Raw genomic sequence first — 16,625 nt, 5'->3', positions numbered from 1 at the left:
TTGGGACTTTGCACCCGCATGGGAGACCTGGAAGGAACCCCTGGCTCCTAATGGGCTCAGCTCTGGCCATTACAGCCACTTGGGGAATGAACTCTCTCCTTCCCGAAAAAAAAATCTCTAAAGAGGAAGCTCCAGCAGTTCCGGTCTGCTGCCTGACAAGCTGTGAGGAGTCCACCAGAGGGGCCAGAGCACAGGGCAGCAAGGTGGCCACCACAGGCCCAATACTGGCTCTCCTGGGGCCCAGCAGGCCTCTAGGCCCTCCTTGTTCCTCTCCAGCCCTGCCTCCCACTGGCCACTCCCCAGCCACCTGTCCTCCTCCCTCCCTCTAGATCGCCTGACACCCGCGTCCTGCCTTTACTTGACAAGCTACAAAAGCTGTTTTGGATTTTTGCTTTTATTGTGCATTCTCTGCGCATTAACCCACTGGTGTCAGCGCCATGCGGACCAGGATCCAAGACAGAATGCAAATCCAGACGTTGCTGGGAGATTCACAAAGCAAATGGGTCAGGACATGACAGCTTCCGAAGGGCCCTGGCCCGGACTGGCCTTGAGATGACCACCCCGGGGTGCAGCTTAAGGCCCACGTGGGAAGCCCTTACTTCCAACAACGGGCACCTGCTGTACCCGGCCGTGCCAAGAGCGAGCCCGTCTCCATGCAGGCGCCGGTTCTCACTGACGAGGCCAGGCTTAGTCCTGCAGCTTGAGCTCGCATTTCTTCTCCAGCGCCGCCATCTCCTTCAGGACCAGGGCCACGCTGTACCGCAGCTCCTGGAACTTCGCCACGGGGACCTCGAACCGGTGCGCGGTCCCGTCCGACAGCCTCAGCTGCACCAGCACGCTGGGCTGCAGCGAGCGCGCCAGGGCGCTGGTGGAGATGGCCACGTCCACCCGCCAGCGGAAGTCCTGCAGGCGGGGCAGCCCGGTGCCTTGCCGCAGGGCCACCATGTCCAGGAGCGGCCGCTGGCTCCCGAACACGGCACTGGCCACATCCCCGGCCAGGTCCCGGGGAAAGCCGAGCTCCTGCAGCTGCTCCCTGAAGGGCTCGGCCTTGAGGCTACTGGGCGGCAGCCGCAGGGCCCGGCGCAGCAGCGTGTGCGTGCCGGCCAGCAGGGCCCCCAGGCGCTCCTCCGGCAGCCCAGCGCCGGCGCCCAGGCGCTGCACGGCCTCGCGGCAGTCCTCCCCATGCAAGCCGCTGACCACCAGCTTGAGGAGCTTCCGAAAGGTGCTCCTGTCCACGTCGCCCAGCAGGCGGGCGAGGGCCGCTACCTCCGGGGGCAGCTGCGGCCCCAGGAAGCTGACCGGGCCGGCAGGGTGCAGGTAGGGGGCCACAGCCCCCAGGGCGGACATCTCCCCCGCGGTCGGCAGCTGCCTGTGGGAGGAAAGCCAACTCAGGATGCGTGGGGGTGGGCGGGGGCGCAATGCAGCCACAGAGCGCAGCTCGGCCCCCGCAGCCCCCGGCCTCCCGCAGACCCCAGGCCTGCAGCCCCCGGCCCCCGCAGCCCTCAGGCCTGGAGACTCCAGTTTCCCGCGGACCCCGGCCTGCAGCCCCCGGCCTCCCGCAGCCCCCAGGCCTCCAACAGCCCCCAGCCTCCCGCAGCTCCCGGCCTGGAGACTCCGGCCCCCGCAGCCTGGGCCCCCGCAGCCCCAGGCCTGCAGCACCTGGAACAATTACCCCGCAGCCGCTTCAATCTTTCGCACCTGACAACGGAAACTGGCCTGGGAGCGCGGGGCGCGGCGGCCGCCGGAAGCCGAACCAGTTCATGCACTTCCGGACCACTCTAGGAGCGCGGAGGACCCGCGCCTTTGTGCTCCTCGCGCCAAGCCCCGCCCCCAGCGGCCGGCAGCCTCCCCCAGGCATGAGGAGGACCGGGAGGACAGGATGGACGGCATGGACGGGGGGAGGACGGGGAGGACAGGATGGACGGGGGAGGATGGGGTGGACAGGGTGGATGGGGAGGACGGGGTGGATGAGGTGAACAGGGTGGACAGGAGTACGGGTGGTTGGCTGGACGGGGTGGACAGGGAGAATGGGGAGGAAGGGGTGGACTTGGAGGATGGGGTGGAAGGGGTGGACGGATGGATGGGGAGGACAGGGTGGACAGGCCGGGCCCAAGAGAGAATTCTCTTAAACAGAAGCATTTGACCTATAATGCCATGCCACCTCACCTGTGCATCAGCAAAAAAGACACCTTCAGGAGCCCGGCGCTGTGGCCTAGTGGCTAAAGTCCTTACCTTGAATATGCCAGGATCCCATGTGAGTGCCGGTTCTAATCCAGCTCCCTGCCTGTGGCCTGGGAAAGCAGTTGAAGACAGCCCATAGCCTTGGGACCCTGCACCCGCGTGGGAGACCTGGAAGAAGCTCCTGGTTTGGGAATGCCTCAGCTCCGGCCATTGCGGCCACTTGGGGAGTGAATCATCAGATGGAAAATCTTCCTCTCTGTCTCTCCTTCTCTCTGTACATCTGACTTTCCAATAAAAATAAATAAATCTTAGAAAACAAAACAAAAGAAAAAACCATGAATCCTCCCAAGCTTTAAAAATAAGCCAAAGTTATTTATTTATTTTTTTTTTTTGCAAAAGTTTTTAATCCTTACCTCACTCTCCCAGCTAAATAAAGGAGCTGATTCCAAGAACCAAGCATGGCCCCACATCTCATCAAGTAAATTGTCTGGAGTCACAAGGAAATTCGAAACAAAAATCTCAGCTGTTCAAGCCTTCTGGTAAAAGCTGAACTGTCTCTGTTCAGTGAGATAATCATAAATAATAGATGACACCATAAATGGATGTTGAAAACGCCGTACAAACTGAGACACCCAGCAAGTTCCCCCAAAGTGCATACATTGTAGTTCTGACCACACACCTCAGAAGGTGACCGCGTTGGATACAGGTAATTAAAACAGTGAATGAAGGGCCTGGCGCAGTAGCCTAGCAGACAAAGTCCTTGCCTTGCAACTGCCAGGATCCCATATGGGACCAGTTCTAATCCTGGCTGCCCCGCTTCCCATCCAGCTCCCTGCCTGTGGCCTGGGAAAGCAGTGGAGGACGGCCCAAAGCCTTGGGACTCTGCATCCACATAGGGGACATGCAAAAAATAAAAAATAAATAAAAATTCATCAAATCGAAGCCAGGAGCCAGGAACTTCCTCCATATGGGATCCCGGCACGTTCAAGGCGAGGACTTCAGCCGCTAGGCCATGCCGCCGGGCCCTGATGAATTTTTAGACGTAACATCAAAAACTTGATCCATGAAAGAAATGATTGACAAGCCAGACTTCATTAAAATGTGAAAATTCTGTCAATATCAAGAAAGCAGAATGAGAACCCGATGGGAGAAAATTCAAAGGACACACCTGATAAATTTGTTCATATATATATATAGATATACATATATACACACATATGTACATATATACATATAAAAACATACATATATACATCTATACACACACATGCACACATATATATAGGCTCTTAAATTCAATAGTAAGAAAATGAACAGTCTGATTAAAAAGTAAGAAAAGGCCTAGACAAACACCCGTGTGGAGAAGACACACAGATGACAAGTGACCAATGGAAGTTCACTTGGTGTGCCAATAGGAAAGTCCAGAATCAAGGAACAGGGAGCCAGGGGTCAGCGCTGGCTCAGCAGGCTAATCCTCCCATTGTAACAGGTGCTTCTCATGGGCGCTGGTTCCAATCCTCACTGCTACAGTTTGAATCCCGCTCCCTATGTGAGGCCTGGGTAAGCAGTGGGAGATGGCTGAGGGCCTTGCACCCCAGCATCCATTTGGGAGACCCAGAGGGAGCTGCTGGGATCACTGTCTCCACTCCGACTGTCACCTCCATTTAGAAAGTGAACCAGCAGATGGTGTCTATCCTCTTTGTAAATCTACTTTTCAAATTAAAAATGAGTTTAAAAAGCAGTGAGCCAGCTGCACACCTTTAGAATGGCCAAGTCCATTGACGCCCCCGTGTAGGGAAGGCTGTGAAGCAGTGGGAAGGTACGGTGGAGCAGCTGCTGGAAAGCTTAGCAGGGCTTTAAAAAACCAGGCAGACTTTGACTGACTCACTAGTTGCACTCACAGTATTTACCAACATGAATTAACATTGTCCACAAAGCCTGCAGGCAGATGTTTATCAGATGTTTTCATACTTCTCCAAACTTGGAAGCATCTGCCTTGTCCTTCAGATGAATGGGTGAGTAAAACTGGCGGCCCAGACAGTGGGATGCTGTTCGTGGCTGGAACCAACGAGCTGTGAGGTCAAAGGGAGACACACAGTCTAAGAAGACTAAGGACACATTGCTAAGAAGAAACTGAAATGCTGGACCCTGGAAAAGGCAGAATGTGGAGATGGTCTGGGAGAGGAGAGGGCCCCGGGTGGGGAACTGCTGCGGGTGATCCCTCAGAAGGGGTATGTGTCTGCAACTCTGGCCAAGCCCAGGAATGCACATAACCGTGCATGAACCGGGACTGTAGGCACAGGTAGGAATGGTCCGTGCAGCCATGTCTGTGTGACATGGGCCACTGCAGGGAGACTCAAGTCCTGGGAGAGACTGTGCACCTGTTGTCTGTAGAAAACTACATGGGTCCAGAACAGCGCTTTGAAAAATGAAGCCGACTTGACCTGGCACCCTGGTGTCCTGCCAGGACTAAAACCCAGGCACTCCGATGCATGTGTTGCCATCCCACTAGCATCTTCACTGCTGTGAAAAGTGTCCACCCCTTGCTGCATTCATTGTATGCCTGATGGCTTCCTCCAGCCCACAAAGATGTAGCATCCCTGTGATCTCTGGTATGTCAGTTCTCTGGTTTTACTTCTTTCTTTAAAAAAAAAATCTATTTTGTTAAGATCACAGTTATGGACAAACAGATCTTCCACTCGCTGGTTCACTGCCCGAATGGCCTCAGCAGCCAGGGCTGAGCCAGGCTGAAGCCAGGAGTGCGAACTCCATTCAGTTCTCCCACAGGGTGTGGGGGCCACCATGCTGGACCCTCGGTAACTGATCTTTCTGCTGCTGCCTACACTTGCTCATTAGGTCTGATGTTCAGCCAGCTGATTGGCAGTTCTGTTGTTTGCATTTTCTTCCATTTGAAATTTTTAACATATAAAAAAGGCATATATGGGTCAGGCATGGTGGCCTAGCAGCTAAAGTCCTCACCTTGAACACAAGTCAGATATACAAAGTCAGATATACAGAGAGGAGGAGAGACAGAGAGGAAAATCTTCCATCCAATAATTCACTCCCCAAGTGGCCACAACAGCCAGTGCTGTGCTGATCCGAAGTATAAAACCCAGAGCCTCTTCCGGGTCTCCCACACGGGTGCAGGGTCCCAATGCTCTGAGCCACCCTCGACTGCTTTCCCAGGCCACAAGCAGGGAGCTGGATGGGAAGTGGAGCTGCCGGGATTAGAACCGGCGCCCATATGGGATCCCGGCACATGCAAAGCGAGGACTTTAGCCGCTAGGCCATGCCGCCAGGCCCCGAAAAAAATAATTCTTTAGAAAAGGCATATAAATGGATACTTTATGTTTCTGTATATTATATGTGTTATATACTGCATAATGTCTTATCAAGGTAAATGTTCAAACGTAGCATTTCTTTGTGGTGAGGTACCCTATTTTATTATATATATATTATATATACAAAATCTGTAGCAGTACAATGACCTAGGCCAGCACAACTCTGCCCCCTAACTGTAACAGGTGCTGTTAGCCTGTGTGTCCTGCCCGCCCCCCCCAGCCTCTAGCGACATCCTAACAATGTCAGCTTCCATTTGGTCAAGGTCAGTTTGTTTGTTCGTTTGTTTGTTTGTTTAATTATTTGATTTTGGTAACCTTTACATAGTTGATTAGGGCACAAAGGGTCAAGGGTTATAGGAAAGTGGGTAAGACCATTGTTTCCAGCCCGGCGGCGTGGCCTAGCGGCTAAAGTCCTCGCCTTGAACGCCCCTGCATCCCATATGGGCGCCGGTTCTAATCCCTAATCCCGGCAGCTCCACTTCCCATCCAGCTCCATGCTTGTGGCCTGGGAAGGCAGTTGAGGACGGCCCAATGCATTGGGACCCTGCACCTGCGTGGGAGACCTGGAAGAGGTTCCTGGTTCCCGGCTTCGGATTGGCGCAGCACCGGCCGTTGCGGCTCACTTGGGGAGTGAATCATCGGACGGAAGATCTTCCTCTCTGTCTCTCCTCCTCTCTGTATATCTGACTGTAATAAAATAAATAAATCTTAATAAAAAAAAAGACCATTGTTTCCACAGTAATATTTTTTTTTTCTGTGTCCGGGGTAAAGGAAGAGATAAAGGGAGAAGCCCCACCCAGCCTCCCACCCAACCCAGGTCCCCAACGTGGGTCACGGCATGCTCCGAGGGTCCTGCTCATGCAGTTTTGTTAGTTCAACAGTTCTGAATTGCTGCCAATCTCTTTGGAATCCACTGGCTGACATAGTCTCTTCATGGTTGGGGTTCTGAGATCAGCAGTTCAGATGGAGGAATTCCCAAAGAAACAAGGCATCTCTGCCCATTTAACACGACAACTCCCAGTTCCATCCATGTTACTGCAGATGACAAAATTTCAACCGTTTTTTGGCTGGATAGTATCCCATTATGTGTGTGTGCCACATTTGCTCTACCTGTTCCCATTGCTTAGCTGTTGGAAGTAGTGTGGGCGCACAGGTGTTTCCCCTCTGTGGGCTCCCACTTGGAAGGCAGGGTCACACTGATATTCCACTTCCTATGTCTGGTGGTCACACCAGCAGTGTGCAAGGGCTGCCTCCCAACACAACTGCGGCTCTCTCACTTTGTGAGCTGTCATTTCTTTTTTGATTTGCTTTGGTTTGATTTTTTCTGATGTTTAGTGATTTTGACCATTTTAAAAAATGATTTATTTATTTTTATTACAAAGTCAGATATACAGAGAGGAGGAAAGACAGAGAGGAAGATCTTCCGTTTGATGATTCACTCCCCAAGTGACTGCAACGGCCGGTGCTGTGCTGATCCGAAGCCAGAAGCCAGGAACTTCCTCCAGATCTCCCACACGGGTGCAGGATCCCAAGGCTTTGGGCCGTCCTCGACTGCTTTTCCAGGCCAAACCAAAGCAGGGCCCCAGAACTCCCTCCGGGTCTCCTGAATGCAGAAGCCCTGGCACTTGGGCTGTCTTCCACTGCCTTCCTGGGAGCGTCAGCTTGAACTGCACTGGGAGCAGAGCAGCCAGCACTTGAAGGGGGGTTCCAGCCCGAGATGCAGGTGGCTCAGCTTGCTGTGCCCCAACACCGGCCGCAAGCATCGTTTTTCTTCAGTTAACAAAGTGGCAGGCATTGGTGAAGCTGCCAGGAGTGCCCGTGACCTACTCCTGACCCAGCTGCTCAAGCTGGAAGGTGGCAGAAGATGGCCCAATTGCTTGGATCACTGCCATCCCTTGGCTTCAGCCAAGCTCAGCCATGTCTGTTGAACCAGAAGATGGAAGATCCATCTCCCTCCCTCCCTCCCTTTCTTGATCACTTTGCCTTTCAAATAATAAATAAAAATGAATCTTTTTAACAAGGGATAAAAGAGAGAAGGAACAAATCCCCAAGTGTGTAAAAGCAGATATCAACACAAGCACTATAGACTAATGGACAGATATTGGAACGTATTTATGCAAGGATTGTGAACATGAAGATAGAAAACATGGTTCACCAAAGATGATGTGGGAATAGCTTTGTCCTTTGAGCATCAAAAAAACACACTTGGTAATTTAATCATCCTTGTTTTTTTTTTTTTTTTTGTTTTGTTTTTAGGGAGAATGCTGAGCCCAGATGGTTTCATCAACTTATACCAAACATTTAGGAAGAAAATAGTCTCTATCCTAAATTTTTTTTCAGTCAAAGCTGGTTTAATGATATACATCTAATTTTGGAGTCTGGTTTTTCAGCATGTACCATAGGCTTTCCCTAGCTCATATCTCCTCTCCTTTTATAGCTGCCGTGGCGGAAAGGTGCCGCTCTAATGGGTTCCAACGGTTTCTGTATTTTGGATCTTTGGATTCTTGCTTCCCCACAACTAACAGAGCTCCCAGTGGCTTCATAGTGGTTGGTTTGTGGATCTGGGGGCACTTTTGGGGGTGAGGAGTGTGTAACACATTCACTCTTCGGTACATAGCACCAGTTTTCCCTGCGCATCGCGCTGGGGGCCACCTGTGGTACATGCTAGTGACTACTGCTTGCGCTTTTGTTGGTGCTGTTTCCTGTTCTTTCTGTTGAGCATGAACTCTTGTTCTGCCTGCTGGGTCCTCTGCCCTGTCTGCTGTCTGGCTCTCCCCACTTAAACTTCTACCCACGGAGATTGTTGACCCCCAAGCTGGGTCCTGTTGGAACTCACGTCCAGCCCTGCATGCCGGCCGATGCCGGTCTTCCCTCCCGTTTCCAGCCCCTGCAGGCTTCTGGAGGCCAGGACGCATTTTCAGACCATTTCCAGCTTCCGTTGGTATAATCTGTGTATTCAGTTACTTCTTACTTTATTCTCTGTCTTCCTAAATGCAAGATGACCTTGGAGGCTGCCATGCCCTTCCCAGACATTGCCTGCCACTAAACATTGTATCGATTCATTTGCCAGTTTGATAAGTGGGAAAAAAACAGCAGTTTTTTTAATTTCCACTTTTGATACCTGATAATCTTGAGTATGTCTCATGTTCACTGGTATTTTCTTGAAAGGCAGAGAGAAAAACCTTCCATTTGCTGGTTCATTCCCTGAGCACGTCATCTGTATTCTCCTGTTTCCCGAAATCTAATAGCAGGAAGTTGAATTAGAAGTGAAGCAGTTGGGGCCCAGTGCAGTAGCCTAGCAGCTAAAGTCCTCACCTTGCATGTGCCAGAATCTCGTATGGCTGCTGGTTCATATCCTGGCTGCTTTGTTTCCCATCCAGCTCCCTGCTTGTGGCCTGCGAAAGCAGTGCAGGATGGCCCAAAGCCTTGGGATCCTGCACCCATGTGGGAGACCTGGAAGAAGCTCCTGCCTTCTGGCTTTGAATCAGCTAAGCTCCAGCTGTCTGGGCCACTTGGGGAGTGAATCAGTGGATGGAAGCTCTTCTTCTCTGTCTTTCCTCCTCTCTGTATATCTGACTAGCCAATTAAAAAGAACAAACAAACAAACAACTAAGGCAGCTGGGACTCAAAGCAGGCATCCTCTTTTGAGACATGGACATAACCCCTTATATGGGATATGAGCATAATTCTCATGTGGGACACGGGCATAACCCTCCTGTGGGACACGGGCATAACCCTCCTGTGGGATACGGGTGTAACCCTCAGGCTGAACCATCACACTGGGCCCAATGGGAACTTTTTTTTTTTTAAGATTTAGTTATTATTTGTATTGGATAGGCAGATGTACAGAGAGAAGGAGAGACAGAGGGAAAGATCTGTGCCCTGGTTAACTCCCCAAGTGGCCACAATGACTAGAGCTTAGCTGATCTGAAGCCAGGAATCAGGAGCCTCCTCTGGGTCTCCCAAGCGGGTACAGGGTCCCAAGGCTTTGGGCCGTCCTGCACTGCTTTCCCAGGCCACAAGCAGGGAGCTGGATGGCAAGTGGAGCAGCCAGGACATGAACTGGTACCCATAGGGGATCCCAGGGCATGCGTGGGAGCCACTGTTGCACTGTGCCAGGCCCCCATGGGAACTTTAACACATTGTGGAATTATCCTGGGTTTTTGTTTTTAATTCTTTCATGTCTTTATGTAACAGGCTCTGAAACTGGGACCAGGAAGAAGCTGTCAGTTGTAAACCAGAGACCCTCTGAAGAGTTAAAACCCCCAGAAGGTGTATCCAGAGGCTTCTCAAGGACTGAGGGGTGCAGCGGTGAGCTGCAGGAGCCTGGGGCCCACAGGGCCACACGGGGAACACACGAGGGCGATTGCACTGGGGAGAGTTTGAGGAAACTCCCTGTTCACAAAGCAGTTTGTAGAGAAAAGTCTGTGACTTGTAGGGGGCGATCTCCAGCAGAGAACCCAGGAGGGTGGTGCAGTTGATAAAAACATGAATTTAAAGAAAAATGTTGTTAGACTTCAAAGAAATAAAAGGGGAGACAGAGTCTTTAAATGTGACATTTGCAGCAAAAGCTTCAAGTATGATTCGGATCTGAGGAGACACAAGTGGCGGCACATGGGAGAAGCCTTACACATGCGCTCAGTCGGCCGAGCCTTCACGCACGGCTCCGGCCTTGTTCTGCACCGACACGTGCACACGGCACACAAGCCCTTCAAATGTGGTGAGTGTGGGAGGAATTTGGGGCTCCAGTGTCACCTCCTGCTCCATCGGAGAGTTCACACTGGAGAAAGGCCTTTTGGGTGTGACGAGTGTGGGAAGGCCTTCAGTCGGGGCTCCTCTCTCATTCAGCACAGAGGCGTCCAAACGGGAAAGAAGCCGTGCAAGTGTGGCGAGGGTGGAAGAGGCTTCAGCCAGAGTCCCCAGTTGACGCAGCACCAGAGAACCCACACGGGGGAGAGGCCCCATGAGTGCAGTCTCTGTGGCAAGGCCTTCGGCCGCAGCTCCAGCCTGACCCAGCAGCAGAGAACCCACGCGGGGGAGAAGCCCCACAGATGCAAGCAGTGCGGCAAGGCCTTCAGCCAGAGTTCCAGCCTGTTCCTCCACCAGAGGGTGCACACAGGAGAGAAGCCCTGCGTGTGCAGGGAGTGCTGCAGGGCCTTTGGCTTTAACTCTCACCTCACAAAGCACGCGAGGATTCACACCAGGGAGAAGCCCTACCCGTGCGCTGAGTGCGGCAAGGCCTGCAGTCGGAGCTCGCAGTTCACCCTGCACCAGCGCGCCCACACAGGAGAGAAACCCTACCGCTGTGCCGACTGTGGCAGGGCCTTCAGCCGGAGGTCTGCCCTCACGCAGCACCAGAGGGTGCACAGCGAAAAGCCATGCCGGCGCAGAAACTGCGGCCTGTCCTGCGTGCGTGACTCCTGCCCTGCCGCTCGGGGACGAGTTCCCACAGGTGTGGGCAGCTGTGCCTCGAGCCTTGTCGTGCACTGGACAGTTCACACTGGCAAGGAATGCCATGGGTGTAGTGAACTGGGGAAACCCTTCAGTTCCACCCCACCTCCCACTGGAGAGGACAGAGTCCACTCTGGAACGAAGCCCTGTGCGCATCCAGAGTGTGCCAGGGACCTCAGCATGACCTCAGCACTTGCCCAGCACCCACAGGTCCCCCTCGGAGAGAAAACCCCTTCAGGTGACAGAGCTGAGCAAGAAAGACATTCTTGATGTGGGAAACAAGGGCGGTGACCTCTCAGTTGTTCAAAGTTTCAGAAAATTCTGTGTGTGAGAGCTGCTGGGACAGACAGGAGAAAGGCAGAGCTGCACGGTGTCATTTGTCAGGGATTCAAGGAGGAAGGAGCATGGCATGCTGGGAGGCAGAGGCTGTCCGCTCTGAAGAAGAAAAAGGCCAGCCATGGCCAGCTGTGGCCAGCCGGTCCTCCCTTCTCAGGAACTGTTAGCATTTCTGATGGCTGTTGAGAGATGGGCCATGGTCAATGCCTGATGTAAGGTGCCGGTGTGGGTGCCATGGGATTCTGGGGGAGGGTGGTCCAGCAGGCAAGATGGTAACCACTGCTACCATGGACCACAGGTCACCACACTGGAGCCCTGAAATGTGAAACGCCGCCAGCAGAGGCAGAGGAACCGATTTGGCTGTTTCTGATGCTATTACCTTGGAGTGTGTGGAGACATTGTGCTTTGGCAATGAGGCCCCTGTGAGCTCACTGCCTGGGCTCAGATGCCACCCCTAGGCCGTGTCCCATCTGTCAGGCCAGGGGGCTGAAGGCAAGGAAGGAGTCCACTCTGTTCTGGCTGCCACCTGCCATGTCCGCTCTTTACCCTCCAGGCTGGTGCCAGAGACCTGCACCCTTGGGTGGGTGCAGGCCTTTTTCTCCAACAGCATGGGCTGGCCCGTCTCCCCACCACCCTGGGCAACTGTAGGTGGAGTGTGCCATCACCCGTCCCGTGAGGGGAAAGCTTCTTGGTTCTGGTTGGTGCTGACGGTCTCTAGGCCCACAGAGGAGCGGACATCTGGGTCCAACAGCCGGCACTGCCATGCAGCTCTGCTTTGGAATATTCTAGTTACTGCTGAGGTTTTAAAATTTTTAATTTGTTATTTATGTGAAAGGTAGAGATAGACAAGCAGACAGAGGTCATTCTCTTGCTGGTGGATTCTCTACATGCCACAACAACCTAGCTGGACCAGAATGAAGCCCAGAACGCAGGCCAGGCCTCGTAGACGGGTGCCTTCCAGAGCACCCTAGCAGGAAGGAGCCGACAGGGCAGAGCTGGGACTCTAACCCAGGCAGACTGGAGAGCTGGGCAAGCACACTGAGACACAATTTTAGTAAAATAAAACTCGCTCTCTTTAGGTTAGTCCTCTGGGTTTGACAATACAGCTGTGCAGGAACAGTCCAGTGTCCAGCTCCACTGTCATGTTCAGTCACACTCCAGCTGTTTCACCCCGACACCTGGAGCTGTTGTGTGTCTTACAGCAGGCAGTGGCCGCCTGTGACTCGGATGCAGAGACCTGTTCTTCCGTGCTCCTCTTGGCATTTGGGTGTTTCCAGGATGAACCAACCAATAAAGCTGCTACAGACCTGTGGCTACAGATTCGTTCTCATTGATGAGGAGCTAGGCTTGGGATTTCTGAGGCTTCCCGAGTGGTTTTCCAAGCTGCTTCCCCCAGCGGTGTGAGGCTGTGGTTGTCCCTGCTTCTCTCACCTGATGTGGCTCTGTGGGTTAACTTAACACTGACAACGTCAGCACCCCATCAGTGCTAGTTTGAGTGGTGGCTGCTCTGTTTTAGACCCTGCTCCCTCTAACGCACCTGGGAAGCCAGACAAGGATGGGTGGAGCACATGGGTCTACCACCAAGGGAGACCTGGATGGAGTTCCAGCATCCTGGCTTGAGCCTGGCCCAGCCCAGCCAAGGACATTTGGGGAGGGACCAGTGGATGGGAGATCTCTGTCCATGTATCTCGGTAACTCTGATTTCCAAATGGATAAGTAAATGTCAAACAGAAAAAACACCGGGGTAATGGCAAGTTCCTGCCAGCTTCTGACATTCCTGTTTGCAGGTCAGAATAGAATAGGGCCACTGGGAGCAGCACCCCTCAAGGAACCTCAATTTCTTCTTCCAACCATAATGTGTTCTCTTGGATGAGGTGGATGTCATGTTTGCGCTTGGAATAACGCTCGTGTAATTCCTTCCACTAGGTCATCTCATAAGCTGTTTACCTTGCTACCCCTCAGGCAGTCCATGTGAAACGCTTTGCAAGTGCGAAACAGGAAATTATCAAGTGCTGCACTAGGACCCAGTGTGCATGCTATCAGAAATGCCTGCTGTGCTGGAAGCCACCCAACACGAAGGGGAAATGGCACCCACTCCCCACGGCAGCACTCACACCCACACGGGACCACGTCACCCTCCTCCCCACGGCCGCACTCACACCCACACGGGACTATGTCTCCCTCCTTCCTACTTTGTGTAAGCTGCCTTCATCAGCTTGACACATGATCAGTTTCGGGGCCAGGTGTGCACTTAGGCATTGGGGAGTAAATTCGGTCACCAACAGCTCATATAGTGTGTGTACCATTGGTCCCAGGGCTGGCCCTCCTTGTGTTTCTGGAAAAAAAAAATTGTTTTCCAGTGTCTGTGGCAGTGGTATAGTGGGTTAATCTTTTGTCCTGTGGCACCAGCACTCATATGACCCAAGTCAAGTCCTAGCTGCTCCACTTCCCATCAGCCCCCTGTTCATGTTTTGGAAAAGCAGCAGCTGTTGGCCCAAGTCTGGAGGCCCAAGCACTCATAGGAGACCTGGAGAAAGCTCTGAGCTCCTGGCTTCTGATCAGCGCAGCTCCAGCTGCTGCAGCCATTTGGAAAGTGAGTGGATGGAAGAGCTCTCTCTCTCTCTATCTCTGCTTCTCTCTCTCTGTATATCTGCCTTTTGAATAAAAATAAATAAATCTTAAGAAATCATCAGGCCCGGCTTTGCAGTCCATTCACCAGGGGTGAGCATTAGTGAAGGGTTTATTTCAGAAAGTTGGGGTCCTGGGATACAGTGGTGTCTGGATCCAAATTGCAGTTTCCCTAATGAGCAGCTAGAAGGGGCTTTGAAGGGGATTAGAGGAAGCAACAAGTCCAGCTGATGGCCCTTGGGCTGTGTTCCCTTAAGAATTCATTACAGAGGGCCCGGCTCCATGGCCTAGCGGATAAAGTCCTAGCCTTGAACATGCTGGGATCCCATATGGGCAACAGTTCTAATCCCAGCTGCTCCACTTTCCATCCAGCTCCCTGCTTGTGGCCTGGGAAAGCAGTCGAGGACGGCCCAGAGCACTGGGACCCTGCACCCGTGTGGGAGACCCGGAGGAGGTTCCTGGCTTTGGATCGGCACAGCACCGGCTGTTGCGGTCACTTGGGGAGTGAATCATCGGACGGAAGATCTTCCTCTCTGTCTCTCCTCCTCTCTGTACATCTGCCTTTCCAATAAAAATAAAGAAATCTTGGGCCCGGCGGCGTGGCCTAGCGGCTAAAGTCCTCGCCTTGAAAGCCCCGGGATCCCATATGGGCGCCGGTTCTAATCCCGGCAGCTCCACTTCCCATCCAGCTCCCTGCTTGTGGCCTGGGAAAGCAGTTGAGGACGGCCCAAAGCTTTGGGACTCTGCACACGCGTGGGAGACCCGGAAGAGGTTCCTGGTCCCAGCATCGGATTGGCGCGTACCGGCCTGTTGCGGCTCACTTGGGGAGTGAATCATCGGATGGAAGATCTTCCTCTCTGTCTCTCCTCCTTTCTGTATATCCGGCTTTCCAATAACAATAAAATCTTTAAAAATAAATAAATAAATAAATGAATAAATAAATAAATAAATAAATCTTAAAAAAAAAAAAGAGTCCATCACAGAGGTCCCCACTTGAGCCAGCTGGAAGCTTGCTAACCGTGGTCCTCAGCCTACACCTTTTTGCTTGGCCCACTGCAGGGGACCCTTCCACCCTGGCAGCTGGCTCCTGAAATTTAGGCCAACGCCACCACTCACTGCCACACCGCAGGCAACCCTCAGATAAAATGTACCCGAGGGGCACGTCCTGCCCCAGTGTCCTGAGCAGGAGCTCCATGTCCTCCCCCAGCTCCAGGCACATGTTTGGGGAGATAACGGTGAGAAGGAAAAGTGGAGAGCCACATGGGTCTGGTGAGTGGGTGGACTAGGCGGGCAATCCTAAGTGGGGACAATCCCAAGTGTCCCAGGCCACAAGTTCTTAGCTGGACATGGCGTCCAACTCCATGTGGGATCTCAGAGGCTCAAGAGAATCACCACTACCGCCCCCAAACATGCATGGGCAGAGGTTCCCATGGGTTCAAGGCCAGATATTCCCCAGAGAGGGAGGCAACTGCAACAGGGAGGGACCCTGGAGAGTCACCCCATTGGGGAACATGGAGACCTGTGCCAGGAAACAGGAGCAGAAGGGGGTGTCTCAAAGCAAAGGGCTTGCTTAGACCTGGGGGAACTTCACATGGCTACGAGGCAGGTCTAGGAGGACTGGGAAGCCAGCTGCACTGGCAGTCGGCATGCTTGGCACATCAGCATCCAGGAAGACAGTGTGACAGCCACACACAGCAGTGGCCTAATATAGTGCCCCGCAGTGCCAACCCCGTTGGCTTTGGGCACATTCGGGGTTGAGGCAGTGGCTCTCCCTCTCTGGTTCTGGCTCTCTCTATGCATGCTCAGTGAGGATTTGCAAGTGGCCTGTTGGCCATGTTCCTGGCATGGGTCCTTAGGGTACCCTTCTCTGCCACCAGCTAGCTGCTCCCTGAACCACGGGTGGACTCTCACCCCACGGTCACATGTGCGTTGTCCTGTGGGGACGCACTGTGTGCACAGTACCAGGTGGGGTCATACCGTGGCCAAGCACTTGGGGTTCATGTGTGGGTACCTGCAGTAGGAGCTGTGCCAGATCCCATTGTAACAGCCCTGCCCAGGCCCTGTCCCCCTCTCCACCCAGGTGCCTGCAGGGGCCACCTGGGTTGGAGTCCAGTTTTCCTGTGACCAGCCATTGATGCAGCCATGGGCTCCGTGTTCCCCGGGAACAGAATGGGGTACATGAGAAGGCGCTCATGTTAGTGGGGACAGAACCCCGGTTCTGTGTGACACAAAGTCCCCCAGAAACAGAAGTCAGAGGACAGCAAGCTTCAGTACAAAACTGGGGTTAAGTAGGACAGTGAAGATCCTATTGAAATTCCAGGGCTTAGCTCGGGTGGGGTGGACTCAGCAGGCGTTTCTCAGGGTAGCAACAGTCCTTTGGACTTACCCGGGAGGAACTGCCCAAGGCTCCCACTGCGGCCGGCACCCAGCATTACCTGGGTTCCCAAACCCTGCCCTGTCCTGCGAGGGCTGCCTCCCCTGCTGACCTGCAGCGCCTGAAAATTAGGAGAAGAAAACCGGCGTAAGGTATGTGTGTGTGAGAGGCCAGGAATGCAGGTGCTGCCCCAGTCAGGGGAGCCCTGCACACGCACAGCTCCATCCTCGCCTGGGAGACATGGGAACCACGTGGGTATTTCCAGTTGACGCTGGGAATCACCGCCCTGTCGACCTGCTCTGTAACAGCAGAAG

General features: G+C 53.3%; 1 protein-coding gene across 1 annotated transcript; it reads right to left on the bottom strand.

The window, feature by feature from the left end:
• Positions 1 to 376: 376 nt before the first annotated feature.
• COMMD5 (COMM domain containing 5) lies at positions 377 to 1,786 on the bottom strand. The gene is made up of 2 exons (XM_004580781.2): positions 1,699 to 1,786; positions 377 to 1,369 (listed from the first exon to the last, which is right to left on the bottom strand). The coding sequence occupies exon 2, from the start codon at positions 1,345 to 1,347 to the stop codon at positions 688 to 690; it is 660 nt and encodes a 219-aa protein (XP_004580838.1). The 5' UTR covers positions 1,348 to 1,369; positions 1,699 to 1,786; the 3' UTR covers positions 377 to 687.
• Positions 1,787 to 16,625: the final 14,839 nt, after the last annotated feature.

Source organism: Ochotona princeps, unplaced genomic scaffold (genome assembly GCF_030435755.1).
Source record: "Ochotona princeps isolate mOchPri1 unplaced genomic scaffold, mOchPri1.hap1 HAP1_SCAFFOLD_121, whole genome shotgun sequence".
Lineage (NCBI taxonomy): Eukaryota > Metazoa > Chordata > Mammalia > Lagomorpha > Ochotonidae > Ochotona > Ochotona princeps.
The sequence above is the reverse complement of the archived record's forward strand: the minus strand, read 5'-3'. Positions and strand labels throughout refer to the sequence as shown.